The sequence below is a fragment of the Doryrhamphus excisus genome, linkage group LG1 (genome assembly GCF_037039965.1).
Source record: "Doryrhamphus excisus strain RoL-2023G ecotype Guam linkage group LG1, RoL_Dexc_Guam_v1.1, whole genome shotgun sequence".
Taxonomy (NCBI): domain Eukaryota; kingdom Metazoa; phylum Chordata; class Actinopteri; order Syngnathiformes; family Syngnathidae; genus Doryrhamphus; species Doryrhamphus excisus.
Window position 1 is genome coordinate 13,065,482 of NC_136357.1, and position 18,619 is coordinate 13,084,100.

An 18,619-nucleotide genomic window follows, 5' to 3' on the forward strand; every position below is an offset into this window, starting at 1 on the left:
CACTCACCCACTCCCCCGCCCGAGTACAAACATTTCAACATTCCTGCTGTTACAATAAATCGTCTAGTGGCAGCTTGGACGTCAAGCTGAAAATCCGACACTGGTTATTTAGCCTGTCACCTTGTCCAGCTGAGCCTGCTGGAGTCAGAATGACGCAGATACAGCACAAAACCTGAAAATGCAATGACGTGTGTTCACGCAGCAGACAAGAAAACTCGGAACACGAGGAACACAGGATCGCCATGGTTACACACTCTGTGTAATGAGGTCAGACAGTGTGTGACGCTGGATGATAGCATCGCAGCAAAGTCCTGGAAGGTTTCCATCTGTAATCAGGAATAACGCATGATGTATTGCGTCACTGATGCTTGGGATTACCATTCAGGGGAACACACACTCAATATTATTTTTTCTCACAAAGTGACAAAATATGAAACTGAAGAATGTTTTAGTACATTTGCAAAGGAGATACAGCAGTTTTGCTGCTGGCTAAAGACTAAAGTATAAAGACAGCAGCAAAAGTTCCAGTACATATTTATTTTTGTAAGTGGAAAAAAAAAGATGTGACATAATATACATAGAAAAAAAGGAGTTTAATTTTAAAATTAAAACTGCTTGTAAATTGCCGCCAAATGTAACACTTTTGTGTCACAATTTTGTGATTGTGTTTACTACTGGATTAATTTTGTTTCCACACTAAACTGTTGCAGCTATAGGCGCAAGACGCATATGCTGGAGGAAAAGAACAGTTCAATTATTACTATGAAACGTTTAGTCGATTTTGTACTATGCACACAGTTGACTCTGTCGTGGTTAGCAGGTGTAATAAAACTTACACTACAGAATCTTCTACAAGACCACATCATGTCAATTCAGCGTTTGAGTTAGACATCTGTTTGTTTCCTGAAGGACAAATAATCTGCCATTAAAAGAAAATACCTCTGCTGGCTATGAATGAACATAGAAAAGACATGAGAAAAGCATGTGCTTATTCGCAATAATAAGCGTCAGGGCTTGATGAATCTGAAGATAAACGTCACTAAATCTAATCCAAGAGTCATTTCTCCAACAATTATTACTGTAGATAATGTAGTTGCTTTGCAGTCCACAATGTTTCATATGCAGTAGACTTTGTTGAAGATTCACTTTAAAGAGCATTGTACTCAACACACTTGGATGGATCTGTGGTAAAGTGTTTTTGGCAGATGGTCATCAGCCTCTTTAGCCCCTGGGGAAGAAGAATGAAAATGTGCCATCACAAGTGGTCAACGACATCTATGTAATGTGACACCATTCATTTGTCTCACCTGAATATATTTTCTCTGCGTTTCATCATTGAGAACATGGGCCACGTGCTTGGAGAAGATCTTCTCTCTCCCTGTACGGGCATGGATACCAACCATAGTCACACCAATGGGCCAGGGGGCGTTTCCAATAGCCATCTGTAAGTATGCATCATTTGCCTGGACAAAGAAAACAAGACCAACATATTTAAGACCATGTAGAGTTGGGTGTATAATAAAGAAGAAGCTAATGTGGAATAAAACAGACCTTTACATATTCTCTCTCCAGCATAAATTTTATGATGTCAGTGATTGATTCTTTGATGTCAGCTGGTAAATTCTGTAAAACAGGAAACAACACAATTTGAATGGATGATACATATCATAGCAATCCAATGATAACATGCAAATACACCCTTTACTGCAGTGGTTACCAAACTTTTTTTCAGCGCTGCCTTTTTGGAGATTACATTATTTTCACCCTTCCCCCACTATCTATAATAAACATAACTCCATACCTCCGATAAGCACTGCATTGGTCGCTTTTACAGTCAAAATACTACACAGCCAAGTTTACCAAGCTGCCAAGAATAAACAAAAAACAAACATTTTTTTCTGCTGTACAACGAAGCGCATGGCTGCCTGCTGCGGCCTGTCAACAACACCATGACTGTCCACAAAGCAGCACACTTTTGGAGCTTAACCGCATTCTGAATCGCAGGAAGGGACATCCCAGTGGATTCATGAAATACGTTGCGTGTAGCACGGGTGGTCAAAACACCGCTATGTTGAGGGGGAGTAGCAAGAATGAAAAAAATGGGAACTCATTGGTTGGTTATTGTCACGCTCTGGCATCATTACAGTTGCTACCTTTGTTCATTCATTCATCTTATTGCACAAGAATTTTATATTTCAGATGAAATAACTGGGCTGTTTTGTTACCTTCTTCCTCAGCTTCCTGAAGAGAGGTTTGAGGTAAGACTCGGTCTGAGAGTGGGTGGCGCTGGCTAATTTTCCCTGAACGCTGCGCTTCACGTGGTCCTCACGACTGTTCAGATCTTTGGCCCACACTCCAAGGAGGAACTGTAATCAAACATAAATGGTTGGTGAGAGCACTGACAAAGAGCCCTAGCTGTAATTAATGACATAGCGCAAAGAACACTCACACTTAGGAACTTGTCGATGACATCCTGGTCTCCATCATCATCTCCTCTGCCCAGAGTTTTGCCAAGAGCCTGCATGGACAAGAAAGGATCCATCATAAAACATGTGAGTATGTTTGACTTACACTTATTGCCTTGCTTGGTTGAAGTGTTATGACAAGGTTGCCACTTTGTTGAAAGGGTCTTTGAACTTTTTCCCCATTTCCACATGGAAACCTTCATGGGTTTGTTACTTTTTTGGCGGGTTAAAAAAAAAATTCCCATCCACACTGTCGGATTTGTAAATTGTCACATCCAGATGGGAGCAGATCATTGTGTAAAAACAATGCAATACACAAAGCACACCTATGTGTGGCTCTGTGAAGAGACACACAGACGGAATCACTTGACACCAAACTACAGATGAAGAAAGAACACATGCATAAGTCAGTTGTCTTACGCTTTCCACAGCTGGTCGAGACTTACAACGCAAGTTGTTGTGGAGTTTGAGACAACTAAATATCAGAAGAATATCGACTGGGGATAATCATGCCAGTCAAAATAATCCTTTATGGTGGCTTGTCGTCAAACCTCATGAGTCAGCGAGTAGGTCGTTTGTCTACACAGAAACAAGTTGCTTTCCACTCTGGAAATCGTTTCAGGGTAGCTAGAACTCAGTTTCCATTGGCTAAAATGACCGTTTTGACATGAAAACATTTCCGTGTGGATAGCCCCCTAGATTCCCTCTTTTCCCCACAACTGGTAATATTGCTCAACTGTTTTCTCGGTTGTCTCTGGTAAAACTAATAGTGTTCAATGACAAGTACCTCTAGTTCTTCTATGGTGGTGTTCTCTTCATGCACTTTGAGGTCATGTTGTGTGTCAACCTCTCCAGGCTCTGTCCCGCCGACAATTTCATTCAAGTACTGCTGGTCAATTTTGTCCATGGCAGCCTTCAAGTCATTCCTCAAACCCTATGACACAAGCCATTTAAATTACAGTGCAACAATATCAAGTGAGTTAACGGAAGTGTTTTTAAATGCACTAAATTCAAAGACCATGATGTGTGCCACTCCAAAGTGTCCTGATGCCTACCTTGTTTACTTCTGGAGTCAGAATCTCAATCTTCCGCAGTCGTTGAAAGGCATCATAATCGGACTCGCCGAAAAGTCGGATTGGCTCCCCTCGTTCTCTCAGTCGCCGGATTACCTAACAAAAAAAGACAACATTTGTTCACAATTGAACGAGCTCACAAATTATTTTACAACTTGAATCGGGGATCCTGCATAGGGACTTAACTCTTCTTGTTAAACCTGTGGGAAGTTAGCCCTAACTTTTCTGATTAAAATGATGAATCAGACATGAAACATGATTTCCTTCAATTTACTGAGCTGCTCAATGTACATATTAAGGAGTATTCAATTTCATTCTTTGCAGAAACTTTGTAGACTTAATACTCTACAGGCAACCACTCACCTCCTGTCGTGACAGTGTCATTGGCAGCTTCTCTTCTGACAGTTCCAGCTCCAGCACTGGATTAGCTGAGGTGGCTGCTTCATCCTCCTCCTTTTTGTCAATCTTCAGGAAAAAAGGAAACACTCACGTTAGTACAGCAATAGAAATGGTATGATTGGTGTTTTAAAAAAAAAAACGCTTTTGTAGGCTCATGTAAAATGTGACCTCAGAATTCAAGAGGTTGTTCATCACAATGACAAATCAATCAGCACAGATTCCCATGCATATCTTACCTGTAACTCCAAGTAGAAAAATAAGCACTCTCATCAATGGACACAAACGCCTTAATAACGCAGCCTTTAATAGCGTCTACACTGCCACGTTTGGCCTTTTTCCAGAACAAAGTACCGCATCATGCTTTTAAAAACACATGCATCAATGCTTTCAGCCTATCATTATCACAATTAAGGAACACAATCTAATGCAAAAAAAGCCTTCCACATGACCCTTTGGGTATCAGTGTGTTTGCAAAGTGTGACATCATAGGCTTTGCAGAAACCAAAACGGGGAGAGAAAGCATAAAATAAAAGCTGCAGTCAAAAACTGTTTTATAAGACTAATATTTCCCATTTAAATTCAGTACCCATGCTGAAAAGCACACTGGGAATGTGTCCATATTTGGTTTTATGGCTTCTGTTCCTTGTTACCTTTTTTTAAAGACTTTTTGCCATGAAACAAGTCCAGTAATGTTAACATTGTGTCTCTGGCTGAGTATTTAAAGTATACACACCGACAATTGTTGCGTACTAGGAGCACACAATAGTCTGTTGCTGGTGAAAAAAAGGTGCCAAGAATGTAGAAGCACTCGGACACTGTCTATATTAAAACATAAAAAAACACTTTTTAAGTCATGCAATCCTGTCGGTTACTTTCACTGTTGCAAGCCCATACCTGACTGTCAGGAGGCTCTCTTTGAACCTACAGATGCAGGCGGCAAGTTGAGGAGAAACAGCAAAGTGAAGACAAATACATACAACACGACTGACTTAAGACCTGAACTTGTCACCTTCCCCACGCGTGGCTCAATGGCAACGGCGACATAACATTGAACAAATGAGATGTGTTTGTGTGTGCTAAGGCTAAATACAGCAACCAACCTTATAGCCACATCTTCGGAAGTAGTCTTCCTGCTCCTTCCGTGCGAGATCTGATCTTTTGAAGTACTTTTTGGAGTCCTGGAACCAAAAAAGAACAATAATTGTGAGCGTGTAAAGAATCACTATGCCCACAGATAGAAATGTTGATACAATTCTCGTACTAAATGTGTACCTAATATTGTGACCGCCTTCTTGTTGATACCGACCTACTACGCAGCTGGATGTATTAACTTCCACCAGCCAATACGGTATTATTTTAAATAAAGATGTTTTTAAAGTGTAAAAAACCCCAAGGAAGAGTTCGATATGAATGTTTGTTTTCCATTTATAGACAGAAGACGGAGAGCTGGCTACAGCTAATAAAAAAGACAATGCTAGCAAAAAGCTAGCTAACTAGCAAACCAAAACTCCCCAAAGATGACAATACTTACGTCAACAAGTTGCTTCTCTTCGAGGAGTTTCCTCTTTCTGGTGATCTCAGCTTTGAGTATATCCATTTTAAGTATATAATATCAAACAATATCCGGGCATTCAAATAAGAAAAGCATTCTAGTAACCGGGTTAGCGTTCACTACATAGCACACCAATGCTACTTCACCCGGATGTCAAACAGGAGGTTAGTGGTTTTTCAGTATTAGAGTCCTGTTATTGTGGTCACTATTTCAAAATAAAGTTGTAAGACTGCACCACAATTACCTAAATATACGAGATAAATACTGTTTTATTGTCCCTTAAATCGGATTTTAAAATAGTAATACATACTTGTATTAATCACATCATTTAATAAACAATGTCAACAGTAAAACTGAAACAATATGTGGTTAAAGGTTCAATAAACACACAATCTTTACATTTTTGTGTATCTATTTTTTACACATAAACCATAAAAGCACAGTACAGGGTGATACCATGCGGGGGCGTAAAAGGCAAGCGACGCCTGTTAAATATAAATTCATTAATTCACTGACACGACCAGGGTGTCAACATGCGAATGTAACAGAAAAACAAGTTAAGATATCGAATCATTCATTCGCTGAGTCGACCAGGGTGTCAAAATGAGAATGTAATAGAAAAGCAGCTTTTAAAAGACTGATGACGGTGATGACAGACCCGCTGTCACAGCCCTATGATGAACTGAACTGATTGATAATAAAGCAGACGGACAGTGATTATTTTAGTCACTTGGTGCACGAATCTCTGCAGCCTGCACAGCCACCGAAGAAGATGGACACTGAGGAGAAGAGAAAGAGGAGAAGAAAGTCACAGAGCTTTAAACTCGTCAAGGGTGAAGGTAAGCATGCTGAACAAAAGCCATGTCCACATTGTCTGTGCATCGGCGAACCTGCATAAAAAAAACCTCCATCACGATTCTTGTAAACAATCCTGGAAATTATTTTAGCAATGCAAATGCAGCCGGGATTGCTTAGATATTCACACGAGTAAAAATAGACCTTAATTGGTCGCATTGTGGCCGCAAAATAAGCTTTGTCACAGCTTCGGTCTGCAGCATGTAGTTCATTCATATCACCCACAGGTGGTGGATTTGTCATGGAAAGGGAGGGGTTCCAGGCCCTAATTTGAACATTCATTCACACTCTTAATCTGTGCAACAATATGTCACATTATTATTAGTTTGTTTTATTGTATATTGTTTTTAATTATAGAGTTTGGCCCCTCACATGTGACTCATTCCAGTTGTAAAGATACATATGGAGAGCAGGATGCTGCTGTGCCAGATGGTAAGTTATGTTTCAATTGTTTTTTATCCTCATTATATCATTTATTATATTGTATATTTGTATTTATTACACATTATCCATACATCCCGCTTATTCTCACAAGGGTCGCAGGCATGCTGGAGCTTATCCCAGCTGTCTTCGGGCGAGAGGCGGGGTACGCCCTGGACTGGTCGCCAGCCAATCACAGGACACATATAGACAAACAACCATTCACACTCACATTCATACCTATGGGCAATTTGGAGTGGAATTTTTTGGAATGTGGGAGGTAACCGGAGTACCTGGAGAAAACCCACGTAATGTCCCCATTTAAATTAAATTCCCATTTAAATTACCATTTAAATCTATCTATAAATCTTTATTATATTGACTGGTGACTAGTCTAGGGTGTACCCCGCTTCTTGACTAAAGCTGAGATAGACTCCAAAGATGTGGCCGCACGGCGGACTAGTGGTTAGCGCGCAAACCTCACATCTAGGAGACCAGGGTTCAATTCCACCCTCAGCCATCTCTGTGTGGAGTTTGCATGTTCTCCCCGTGCATGCCTGGGTTTTCTCCGGGTACTCCGGTTTCCAAAAAAACATGCTAGGTTAATTGGCCACTCCAAATTGTCCATAGGTATGAATGTGAGTGTGAATGGTTTGTCTATACGTGCCCTGTGATTGGCTGGCGACCAGTCAAGGGTGTACCCCGCCTCTCGCCGAAGACAGCTGGGATAGGCTCCAGGACCCCCGCGACCCTCGTGAAGAAAAAGCGGTAGAAAATGAATGAATGAATGAAAATGGATGAATGTTTGCATATGTGTGCACACGCTAAACTAAGTCTTCTGCATCTACCTCACAAACACTATTGTCTTTCTAGTTTGGCCGGGTGATGACAGCATGGAGATCAAGAAGCAAATCACTGGTATGATGAGGCTTCTAGGCGACAAGACCAGCAGAGTGTATCAGCGCGTGGAAAAAGAACAAGACAGAGTATCAAAAACATCCCCGGATGTGACCGACGTAGAGCCTGCAGCTTCTTCTGCTCAATCAAAGGATCGGCGGATGAGCAGCTGCGACTCCACTGGGAATGTAACGCCTTCTGCTTTGTCCAGAGCCACTCCAATTCTTCACGGTCCCACCTGCAGCTACTCCAGCAAGGATATGATGATTAAAGTGGATGATGCTCATGGAAAGTATTCACTAGCTTTGATGTTTTCACAGCAGTCAATGCATAGGAAAACAGTAAATACTAAATCCCAACACAGGGCACTAGGGTATGCTGGAGCCTATCCCAGTTGACTTTGGACGATTAGTCCAAAAGTCAATTACACAATTGTAATCTTGCAAGTTTAAGCGGGAAATGACAGATCATGTGACTTTCCAACAGATGTAGTTCCAGTACTTGTTGCATCAGGAGCCCCTTGCTGTGTGTGCAATTGCAAGGGCACATTGCAGGCCATTCTGCAGGAGCTGCGTACCATGAGGAGGCTGATGCAGGCCCAGAGAGGTGCACGAGACACGAATAATACTCAAAACACTGCAACTGCAGTATTGAAAATACTGTACATCTTTTTTTCCTAGTATCATCTGACCAGCCATGTCAACCTCGCCTTGGTCCTGGTTCTTCTCCTTACCACAGGCCCAGGAAGTGGAGGCCAATCTTTAAAGTGGCAAAGAGGGTTGTTGCTTCCCCTTTGGAGGTATCACCGCTGACTGCTGCACCCACAGAAGCCGTAAAGAAAGAAGAATGTGGGGAAATTTCACTCTCATCTATTGGTTCCACTGAGATCTGTGTGCAGCCACAGCATAGTAACCTAGCAAGTATCAACAAACACACAAAAGTAAAGGCACCTCAGGCCACTGAAGTACGGGTAATTTAAGATAACGTGCAATGATGCTTCTGTGACATCTTTTGCCACATTGTTTCATCTGATTGCCTTTCAGTCGGAGGTGCGCCTTGCTGAGGATTATGACGTTTTTATCTCCAAGGCTCAACTAGACTCCATATTAGTCAACTACACACGCTCTGGAAGCCTCCTGTTCAGGAAACTGGTGCAAAGTTTTTGACTGTCACTATGATGGGCAGGTACGGATGTTTAGTATTCACTCTAACTGTACAATATCTTTTAGGTGTGTGCCTTCTTTGACGATGCAACCCTAGCTATCTCCTTGCCCAATGGGAAAAGGAAGAGGGGGCTTAATGATAACAGGAAAGGCCTGGACCAGAATATTGTTGGTGCCATTAAAGGTAGGTATCAGACAAAAAGACACCATGTTTAATATACCATTTGTACCCATACCCTCAAATTGTGGCCTCTGCATTAATAAACACCAAACAAAAATAAATGCAAAATGCAAAAATAATAGCTTGGGCTAAAGATGAGTATAATGATTGTGTCAAACTGATGATTAATGTGCAAAATAAAGTAAAATAAAATCTGGTTTTAGGTTTAATATGAATAAAACACTTGAAAACTCATCGCATTTGAGTCCCTATTTGAATTCAGTTGTATCTGTGTGCAGCGTTTACAGAGAAATACTGCAACGAGCACAGAATAGAGAAGCTCCCCGGGCCACGGGATTGGGTTCAGATCCTTCAAGATCAAATCAAACTTGCCAGGAGGAGGCTGAAAAGAGGTAGACTAATATGCAGTATCATATACGTATGCGGTCGGGGGAGTATAAAACTATCTTTCCATTGGCTCCCTAGATGCTGCAGAAGACGTCTTAAATGGACCCTCATCATGTATGGGTTCAAATGTAATTCATAACTATTACACCATGATCTTTCCACCATCTCCATCCTGCATAACATGCACACTATATAGTGTCACAACACAAAAACATCAGCTGTTGCCAACTCTCTCATTGGCTCATACATCCACGTTATTGCTGTGACATTTCTCACGCAGCTTCCCCAAATGTCAGCTAATTATTACACTACCTTCCCTCTTAGCAACTCTCTGTTGCCCCCTCGTGGTCAAAAATAATTTGTTCTTCATGCTTATACTGGACTATGCTTTCATAGAACATCTTCTCTATCTTCTCTTATAGCTTGTGATAAGAGCATACCTCCAAGTGTGGGAGGGACACCACTGATGGACCTGACTGGTTGATTGGAGGGCAACCCCCATGACCTGCGATTGTTTGCATTCCTTTACTACATGCATTGTCATTTCGCCGCCAACAACTGCTTTGTACTTCATTATCATTTCATCCTAAACACAATGAATACAAAACAAAGGCAAGATCTACAAATGTCATACTGTTTGTTTCTGTTGCGCAAATTATACTTTAAGTCAGGGTTATTCAACAATTGTTCTGGGGGGCACATTTTCAGAATGCTTTGGACTTTCTTTAAATAAATATACTTTGGCCACACATCGGGAAGACCTGGGTTCCCAGTTGCTTGGGCATTTCTATGTGGAGTTTGCATGTTCTCCTCGTGCGTGGAGTTTCCTCCCACATTCCAAAAACATGCTAGGTTAATTGGTGACTCCAAATTGTCCATAGGTATGAATGTGAATGTGAATGGTTGTTTGTCTACATGTGCCCTGTGACTGGCTGGCGATCAGTCAGGGTGTACCCCGCCTCCCACTCAGAAACAGCTGGGATAGGCTCCAGCATACCCAGCTAATGAGGATAAGCGGCATAGAAAAAGTATGCATGGACCAACTGCAAAAAAAAAAAAACATTTGTCATAGATCATTAAAACAGGAATACTCTGCTGTTCTTTTAAGTACCTTCCTCTATACAACACAAACCCTCTCCTGTTTTTAAGTACTTACAGCAAAATGTGAGACAAAGATCCTTTATTTGACAGGAGCGCTCTGCTGATTTTAAGTACCCTCTTCGATACAACACAAGCCCGCTCCTGTTTTTCAGCACCTGCTGCAAAAACGTTAACTAACCACAAGACAAACTAATGTTATTTTTGGTTATGTGTTAGCTGTGTACTGCAAAAATTCTAGTCCTCTATATGACGGAATGCACAACTATGTGTAAAGAAACAGAAAACACTTAAGATCTACAATTTGTAAATCTGTAAAAAAAATAAAAACGCTAGTCAAAGATCTATGTGCAAGGAGTGCTGTGCTGTTTATAATACTTTACATACTGCAAATGTGCTAGACAAAGATCCTCTAAATGACAGGAGTGTGCTGCTGTCTTCCAGTCTATATAGCAATGCCCTGGTGTTTTTAGGTACTGTATGTGCTGCAAAAATATTGGTCACTGTCAAGTTTTGAACTGAACTTGTGGGCCAGTCGAGAGTCATTCCTGGACAGGGGTTTGGCCCTCAGGGCTGTTGAACCGCCCTGCTACAACGCAAAGGTAGCAAGATTGTGCCATTTTAAATTTTTTCAAGTGTTGCATTCAACTTAATACATCTGAACATAACATGATCTAAATGATTTTTTTTATTACCGTTTAATCATTGTACTTGATAGCCAACTTGATATTTGTTTGCTATTTTGTTTATTAAGTGATGGCGTTAAAAACAGTTTTATATTCCTCCACTGCACATCGCTTTATCAATAAATGTTTGACATTTTACAGTCATTTTTTTGTAGTTTAGTTAAAGAACAACGTCAAATTTAGCGATGTGGTCCAGTATAAATGCTTTATAGTTTCTGGCGAATATGAATTAGTCGGGAAACGCATGTTTATTGATCGCAGACATTAAAGTGTATATTTTAAGCAAGCTTTAATTGGAGGGAAAACATGCAATTAAAGGTACACTCCATTGTAACGGAGGAGTTGCCAGACTCACCAGCTTGTTAAAGGGGATGTTGAGGCCACAACTGTACACGCAAAGGACCCGTGGCTATCGCGTGAATTTCCCAATTCAATTTTATCACAAATAAATTCTCAAACAACATATAGAACAGCTAAATTATTTTGAATATTATTATAAGTGATGTTATGTACAAAATATATAATGCATTTCCACGAATCGTCTGTAAAGTAAACATACAGGCCATTTTCTATCAGGCACCAGCCAAGGACACCTAATTGAAGGACCGACGCAAGCCGCCGCTGTCCCCGCTCTTGTGTCGGGATCTGGCGCTGACTTGAAGCTGGTAAGGATGAACTGGAAGCTTCAATTAAAGGGGAAATGTTGCTGGAATATAACCCCGCTTCGGTCCTCTAAATGCATATATGACGATTGTAAACACTTGTGGTGTACCGGGTCGTTGCGAGCGTTGCACAAGTAGCACGCTGGGTGTAGTTTTATTGATAGCAACTCTTGATTGTGGCGCACGTCGCATGGCGCGGGCCAGGAAAGGGTTAATTTTTTCCGCCGCCGACATTTTTGATCGGCGCTCTATGGCAACTTTTTAACTTTGATGCGCAGCGAGCTTGCACCCTGTTCCAATACTTACGTGGTGCGTTTAAATCGTAACATACACTGCATTCAATTATGTTTACGAGTGCTTGCAGACTTTAGCAGCACCTTGTCACATAAGCCAGTGCACTTCATGCACGGGTCTGAGGCTAGCTAGTCTTAGCGTTCAAATATAAACACTCTTGCAAAAATACACATTAAATTGCTGCAACGTCTGACAGGATATTGAAGTTGTAACAATGATTAAAAATGTGCGAATGAACACTGAATATTAAGCTACCTTGTGGTGAATATCATTGTTTTAGGGTTGAATGAACTTCACAACATTTGGAGTCTTGAACACACCCTCAGATAGTGACATTTTTATTAAAGTCTGTCGTAATGACTCACGTGACATTTCTATTAAGACTTGAGTGCTTTTTGGAAGTATGTTGTTGCTGTCAGACTGTAAAAAAAGGTATGCCTGCACAAGTCCACCAGATACAATATAAAAGCCATGCCAAAAATAACAATACTTTTACAATGCATGTTTGCAGTGGCAACATACTGAGAGTTTCTAATCTGAAGATTCTGTGAGAGGTAGCCAAATATGAGAAACACCACCCGATTCAACTCTACACCACCACAATCAGTGTGACTGTGGAGAGAATGAATAAGGGATTCACATTTTAAAGATCTTTGTATGTTAGATTAAAAAAAAAGCTTTTATTTCATGACGTTTCATGAATCAAGTGATGTACCAATTGAGTTAGCATAATGCAGTTACAGACTTGACAGCAGAGGGACCATAACTTTATTTAACAGAGCATTATAACAATATTAGTGTGTGATTTAAGAAGAGAACTTCAGCATAATTAGTATGTGATATAATAGAGTGTTTCATAGAAGTAGAAGTGTTAACAGAGCGGGTTAATATTTAATATAATATATATTTCAGAAGTGTTCAGTGAGTCAAATTATTCCAAGTGTCTCAAAATAAATACAGTAAGTAATCTATCAAGTGAGTAATTACAAGTAGCCCATAAGAAATTATGCCGTATTAACCAGCAATTGAAAGTATCATAAGCTCATATCAGCCAAGAAGAGAGGGACGGCCTTGGTAGTGTTGAATGTATGTACTGTTTGGGGCACCACATCAGCACAGATGCCAGTTTATCACCTTGTGCATCACACAAGCTTCATCAAGGAATAATGTTTAGAGACTGTATAATAAAGATATTGGTACCTAAATGGCTTTTTAACACAGTGAATGCAAATACTGTAATGTATATCCCATGTATTGGACTGTACAGATGTACCTAATGTACCTAATTGTAACAGGTAATTCATCATTGCTTTCTGTCTTTCAGGGCCCACAGATTTTTTCAGACATGTCCGTGAGGGAGTCCTTCAATCCCGAAAGCTATGAGCTGGACAAGAACTTCCGGCTCACGCGCTTTGCGGAGCTCAAGGGCACGGGCTGCAAGGTTAGGCTCTTCCACATGTCGCAGTCAAGCAAGTTAAACGTCTACATTTACTGTGTACGTCATTGAAGCTGATGTGTGATGGTTGTGTACAACAGGTGCCCCAAGAGGTTTTACAGAAGCTTTTAGAGAATCTACAAGAGAACCACTATCAAGAAGATGAACAGTTCCTGGGAGCAGTCATGCCTCGATTAGGTATTTGTCACTGTAGCAACTTATTAGAAGTTAGGCATGTTAAAAAGCAGCCGGTGTCTTGAAAGAAATAGTGGAAAAACATGCAAAATTCCTAATATATAATTTTGTCAACCAGTTATACCATTCCTGGTAACAGTGAGTGTTCTTGATGGCATGAATTCATCGTAAAAAAATCTTTAATTTCCAAGGCATCGGAATGGACACCTGCGTCATCCCGCTCCGACATGGAGGCCTTTCACTTGTCCAGACAACAGACTACATCTACCCTATAGTGGACGAGCCCTACATGATGGTATGGATATGTCTACCAACATATTTACATTGTCAATTAACTGTGCCCTGAAAGGAATTGATCTGATCTTGATATTACAGCCTTGATTTTTTGGCCGATACCGATTTCAGTCTGTTATTACTTGTTATTACTTGTTAGAAAAGGCTTGATCAAGTGATATTGTATTACACTGAAATCTACAGTCAAGAATATTAGGTATGATGAAGAACTGACCAATTTACTTCTTGGTGCATATGATCCGATACTACGTAGCTAGGCTGGATGTGCTCAATTAGGTGTTTAAACCCGCCTTACCACCGACTGGCTGGCTGTTTTCGGTTATAGTTAATGACACTTTGCAAATGTTTCAAACATCAGTGGAAGTTCCGGGAAGCCTTGGTGTTGCGAAAATCCTTTTTGAATTTGGTCATATTAAACGGGTAATGGTTTTATTTCATTTGAACATGCATCAGATTACAATCGAGTGCATCCCATAATCGGTTCACAGTTTCACATGTCCAAAAGGAGTAGGAAGAAGCAAAGCTTATTAAATCCTACCCCTCCATCTGGTACTTTTACAATCAGTAACTGTTACATTTGTTCACTTCCTGCTTTCCATTATACAGTTTTTAAGTTTTTTTTTTTCCCCCATGGTTCTGTGCCACCATGGGAAACTTGTGCAAGGCAAACTGCAATGTCTTTTTTGACTTTTGAGAAAAAAACACAACCACACGACTGACAGCATTCCTACTCTTTGCAAAAATAATGTATTTAACAATATATCAAAGAGGATTCATTCATTCATTCACGGTTTTGTGATGCAAATGTTTTACTCTTTTGAAGGCATATTGTTTTGAGAAGCAAAACAATATGCCTTTAGTGCAGGGGTCTCAAACTCAATTTACCTGGGGGGCCACTGGAGCTAGTGTCTGGGTGAGGTTAAAAAAAAACACATTTATCAAAAACAGAAACATAAATTCTTCAGTGCTTGTACCTCATACAACTTTCACTTTTTCAGTGCTTTGGTTTTGATTTTCTACAAGAAAAGTTCTGATAAAACATTCCACTCAAATATCTTAATTTGTATTTTTCTACACAAAATAAGATGAAAAAATAAATATACACTTTAAGCTGTCATTTCTGGGTACATGATACCATACAGCATCCATATCAAACTCGCACATTAAACTTTCATATCAAGGCGGGGGCCTCAAATTAGCGTCTTGCGGGCCCCATTTGGCCCACGGGCCGCGAGTTTGAGACCCCTGCTTTAGTGACTCCACCAAGTAACCAGAATTACTTTCTTCTAAAAACAAAAACTGACCATAACTGGACCCGGGACAAAGTGGGGGGAAAGTCACTGTTGATGCGCTACACTGCTGATGGGCATGTAACACAACTTCATGTATAAAAATCGGACCTATCCCGTTAATACTGTTCTTGGCGATAATGAGGAAGTTGACATTGCTACAACGGACAGATTTTTCAAAGAAATTATGTCTTTGGCTCTGAAATTTGATGTTGACATAAACAGGTTCCACTGTACACTAGGATTGCTATGATATGCTGTGATGTGTTTATTTTAACATTTAGCAGAAATGAGTGAATTTGAAGTTTATGGCAATTAATGTCTCTGCCTTCGCAGGGTCGTGTTGCATGTGCAAACGTCCTCAGCGACTTGTACGCCATGGGGGTGACGGAATGCGACAACATGTTGATGCTCCTGGGGGTGAGCAACAAGATGTCTGAGAAGGTGAGAGGCGGCGAAGTGAGTTTTTTTTTGCACAACACGCATGTTAACTTATCTCGTTGTCGTTTACAGGAGAGAGACAAAGTCATGCCGCTGATCATCCAGGGCTTCAAAGACGCGGCGGAAGAGGCGGGCACATCTGTGACGGGAGGACAGACGGTGCTCAATCCCTGGGTGGTGTTGGGGGGAGTGGCCACGACCGTGTGTCAGCCGAATGAATTTATCATGTAAGTCATCAACAACTGCTGTTAAGTAAAGCAGCAGCACTTCAAGTTCAACACTTTGCATGCAACAGGCCAGACAACGCAGTGCCAGGAGACGTCCTGGTGTTGACCAAGCCCTTAGGGACACAAGTGGCTGTCGCAGTGCACCAGTGGCTCGATATCGTACGTTGGAACACAGCCAAACACACGCACACATCACATATGACACTAATGCTGTTTGCTTCTTAGCCTGAGAAGTGGAATAAGATCAAGTTAGTGGTCACACAAGAAGACGTGGAGTTGGCGTACCACGAAGCAATGATGAACATGGCGAGACTCAACAGGACAGGTAATAAATATAAAATACTAATAAATATATATCAGTAATGGGTACACAGTAGAGCCTCACCCTCGGCCATCTCTGTGTGGAGTTTGCATGTTCTCCCCATGCATGCGTGGGTTTTCTCCGGGTACTCCGGTTTCCTCCCACATTCCAAAAACATGCTAGGTTAATTGGCGACTCCAAATTGTCCATAGGTATGAATGTGAGTGTGAATGGTTGTTTGTCTATATGTGCCCTGTGATTGGCTGGTGACCCCCAGTCTAGGGTGTACCCCGCCTCTCGCCCGAAGTCAGCTGGGATAGGCTCCAGCACCCCCCACGACCCTCGTGAGGAAAAAGCGGTAGAAAATGAATGGATGAATGAACAATCCGGGACCACCAAGAAATGGCGAAAATCAAGAGTCTCCTGAAAATTATTGTGTCTTATTTTGAAATTAATTATACTTTTACCCGTGCAGCGGCCAGCCTGATGCACACCTTCAACGCTCACGCCGCCACCGACATCACAGGCTTCGGCATTCTCGGCCACGCACAGACGCTGGCAAGACAACAGCGGAGCGAAGTGTCCTTCGTTATCCACAACCTTCCTGTGCTCGCCAAGATGGCTGCCGTGTCCAAAGCATGCGGCAACATGTTCGGTCTCATGCACGGCACTTGTCCCGAAACATCAGGTACGCAAAGCCTACTAAGGTCTCCGTGATCACAACCTTCAAAACCAACTAGCGTATTTCTTTTCTTAGGCGGACTGCTCATTTGTCTCCCGCGTGAACAAGCCGCGCGCTTCTGCGCTGAGATCAAATCTCCCAAATATGGCGAGGGCCACCAAGCGTGGATCATCGGCATCGTGGAGAAAGGCAATCGTACGGCTCGCATTATCGACAAGCCACGGATCATCGAGGTGGCGCCGCAAGCAGCCACCCAGAATGTCAACCCCACGCCTGGTGCAACTTCCTAATCCTCCTGCATCCTTCTAGAGTACATTTTGTTAACACAAGCAACTACAGAACCATGTTAGAGTCCAGGGTAGTGCCGCGCTGGTGTGTCCATGAGAAACAGCATCACCTGGTGGCTCAGATTGGCATCACCCAATGGACTCCACTTACTGTCCTCATGTAATATATAATAACATTGGCCAAAAAAAAAAAAATCACTTAAGTTTATTTGCTTTTTTTATTCTGCCCCATGTGCTTGAAAGGTGAGAGATTGATGACGACAGTTTGATTCATTTTGGATCCTCAGAACTTCCGTTGGCTCGTAATATTGCTCTCATAACGCAAGCAGGTTGTATTTTTTTTCTTTGTCCACATTGTACAGTTATAAAGTCTAGTTTTAGTTCTTTGCTGTGTAACCAATGCCTTGAAAGAAACTGAAGTTTGACCAGAATGGTTTTTTTTATTATTCGTTTGACTTTTTGTATTGAGCCCCACCAGAATCAATAAATACTCAAATATATGACAGAAGAAAGTCTGCTTTTGTCCCATGCATTATCAGCCATAAATATTCCAATTTAACATATATTGTCTTGCATGATTTGGAATGAATGGAAAAGTGACTGCTGATTGGTTCATCATAACAGTACGACAAATGCAAGATACGGGTTTTTCAGCAACATTTACAGTGCATGCAGAGGCAAATGAAGCTGCTGGATGTTGGGAAATATAAAAAAAAACTACATCCCTAATTGAGAGGTGGCCTTAATTGGAGCAGTATTACAGTATTTCAAGTAGTTTTTGAATGATGCTTCAAGGTGGAAAAATCAAGCAGCAGACATTATTTCAGTGAGCAGCATCTAATAAATTCAAAAAGGTGTGATGACAACCGTAGAGCCAGAACTACACCATAGGAAAGGGTGTGGCTCATCAGCACAATATTAGAAACACAACTCATTATACAGTATACCATCCATCCATTTTCTATACTGCTTATCCCCACAAGGGTCATGGGCATTCTGGAGCCTATCCCAGCTGTCTTCGGGCGAGAGGCAGGGTACATCATTGAGCGGTCACCAGCGAATCACAGGGCACATATAGACAAACAACCATTCACACTCACATTCATACGTGTGGACAATTTGGAGTCGCCAATTAACCCAGCATGTTTTTGGAATGTGGGAGGAAACCGGAGTACCCACAAACTCCACACAGAGATGCCTGAGCGGGGAATAGAACCTGGGTCTCCTAGATGTGTGGCCTGTGCGCTAATCACTCGACACCATGCAGCCTCATTATACACTACACTATGCTTATTCCAGCAATACCAATAAAAGGCCACTATACTATACCACACTA

General features: G+C 41.4%; 3 protein-coding genes across 6 annotated transcripts; 2 read left to right on the forward strand and 1 right to left on the reverse strand.

The window, feature by feature from the left end:
- Positions 1-518: 518 nt before the first annotated feature.
- prpf18 (PRP18 pre-mRNA processing factor 18 homolog (yeast)) lies at positions 519-5,663 on the reverse strand. 2 transcript variants are annotated; one of them, XM_078790435.1, is made up of 11 exons: positions 5,469-5,663; positions 5,038-5,115; positions 4,832-4,858; positions 3,902-4,003; positions 3,521-3,634; positions 3,253-3,399; positions 2,450-2,518; positions 2,226-2,366; positions 1,552-1,623; positions 1,308-1,463; positions 519-1,228 (listed from the first exon to the last, which is right to left on the reverse strand). In XM_078790435.1, the coding sequence occupies exons 1-11, from the start codon at positions 5,532-5,534 to the stop codon at positions 1,148-1,150; spliced, it is 1,053 nt and encodes a 350-aa protein (XP_078646561.1). In that variant the 5' UTR covers positions 5,535-5,663; the 3' UTR covers positions 519-1,147. The 2 variants fall into 2 exon arrangements, with proteins under 2 accessions (XP_078646561.1, XP_057932063.1); XM_058076080.2 differs by lacking the exon at positions 4,832-4,858 and having other exon boundaries at positions 5,469-5,661.
- A 289-nt stretch (positions 5,664-5,952) lies between these two features.
- bend7 (BEN domain containing 7) lies at positions 5,953-10,519 on the forward strand. 3 transcript variants are annotated; one of them, XM_078790426.1, is made up of 10 exons: positions 5,953-6,328; positions 6,702-6,776; positions 7,638-7,948; positions 8,147-8,267; positions 8,342-8,631; positions 8,705-8,812; positions 8,891-9,008; positions 9,284-9,397; positions 9,471-9,520; positions 9,815-10,519. In XM_078790426.1, exons 1-10 carry the CDS (start codon positions 6,262-6,264, stop codon positions 9,857-9,859), a joined length of 1,299 nt encoding a protein of 432 aa, XP_078646552.1. In that variant the 5' UTR covers positions 5,953-6,261; the 3' UTR covers positions 9,860-10,519. The 3 variants fall into 3 exon arrangements, with proteins under 3 accessions (XP_078646552.1, XP_078646546.1, XP_078646555.1); XM_078790420.1 differs by having other exon boundaries at positions 5,955-6,328; positions 9,471-9,506; XM_078790429.1 differs by lacking the exon at positions 9,471-9,520 and having other exon boundaries at positions 5,959-6,328.
- Positions 10,520-11,690: 1,171 nt separating this feature from the next.
- On the forward strand, positions 11,691-17,771 carry sephs1 (selenophosphate synthetase 1). Its single transcript, XM_058076077.2, has 10 exons — positions 11,691-11,841; positions 13,457-13,573; positions 13,669-13,765; positions 13,954-14,057; positions 15,682-15,789; positions 15,859-16,013; positions 16,082-16,172; positions 16,239-16,338; positions 16,790-17,002; positions 17,072-17,771. Exons 2-10 carry the CDS (start codon positions 13,478-13,480, stop codon positions 17,284-17,286), a joined length of 1,179 nt encoding a protein of 392 aa, XP_057932060.1. The 5' UTR covers positions 11,691-11,841; positions 13,457-13,477; the 3' UTR covers positions 17,287-17,771.
- Positions 17,772-18,619: the final 848 nt, after the last annotated feature.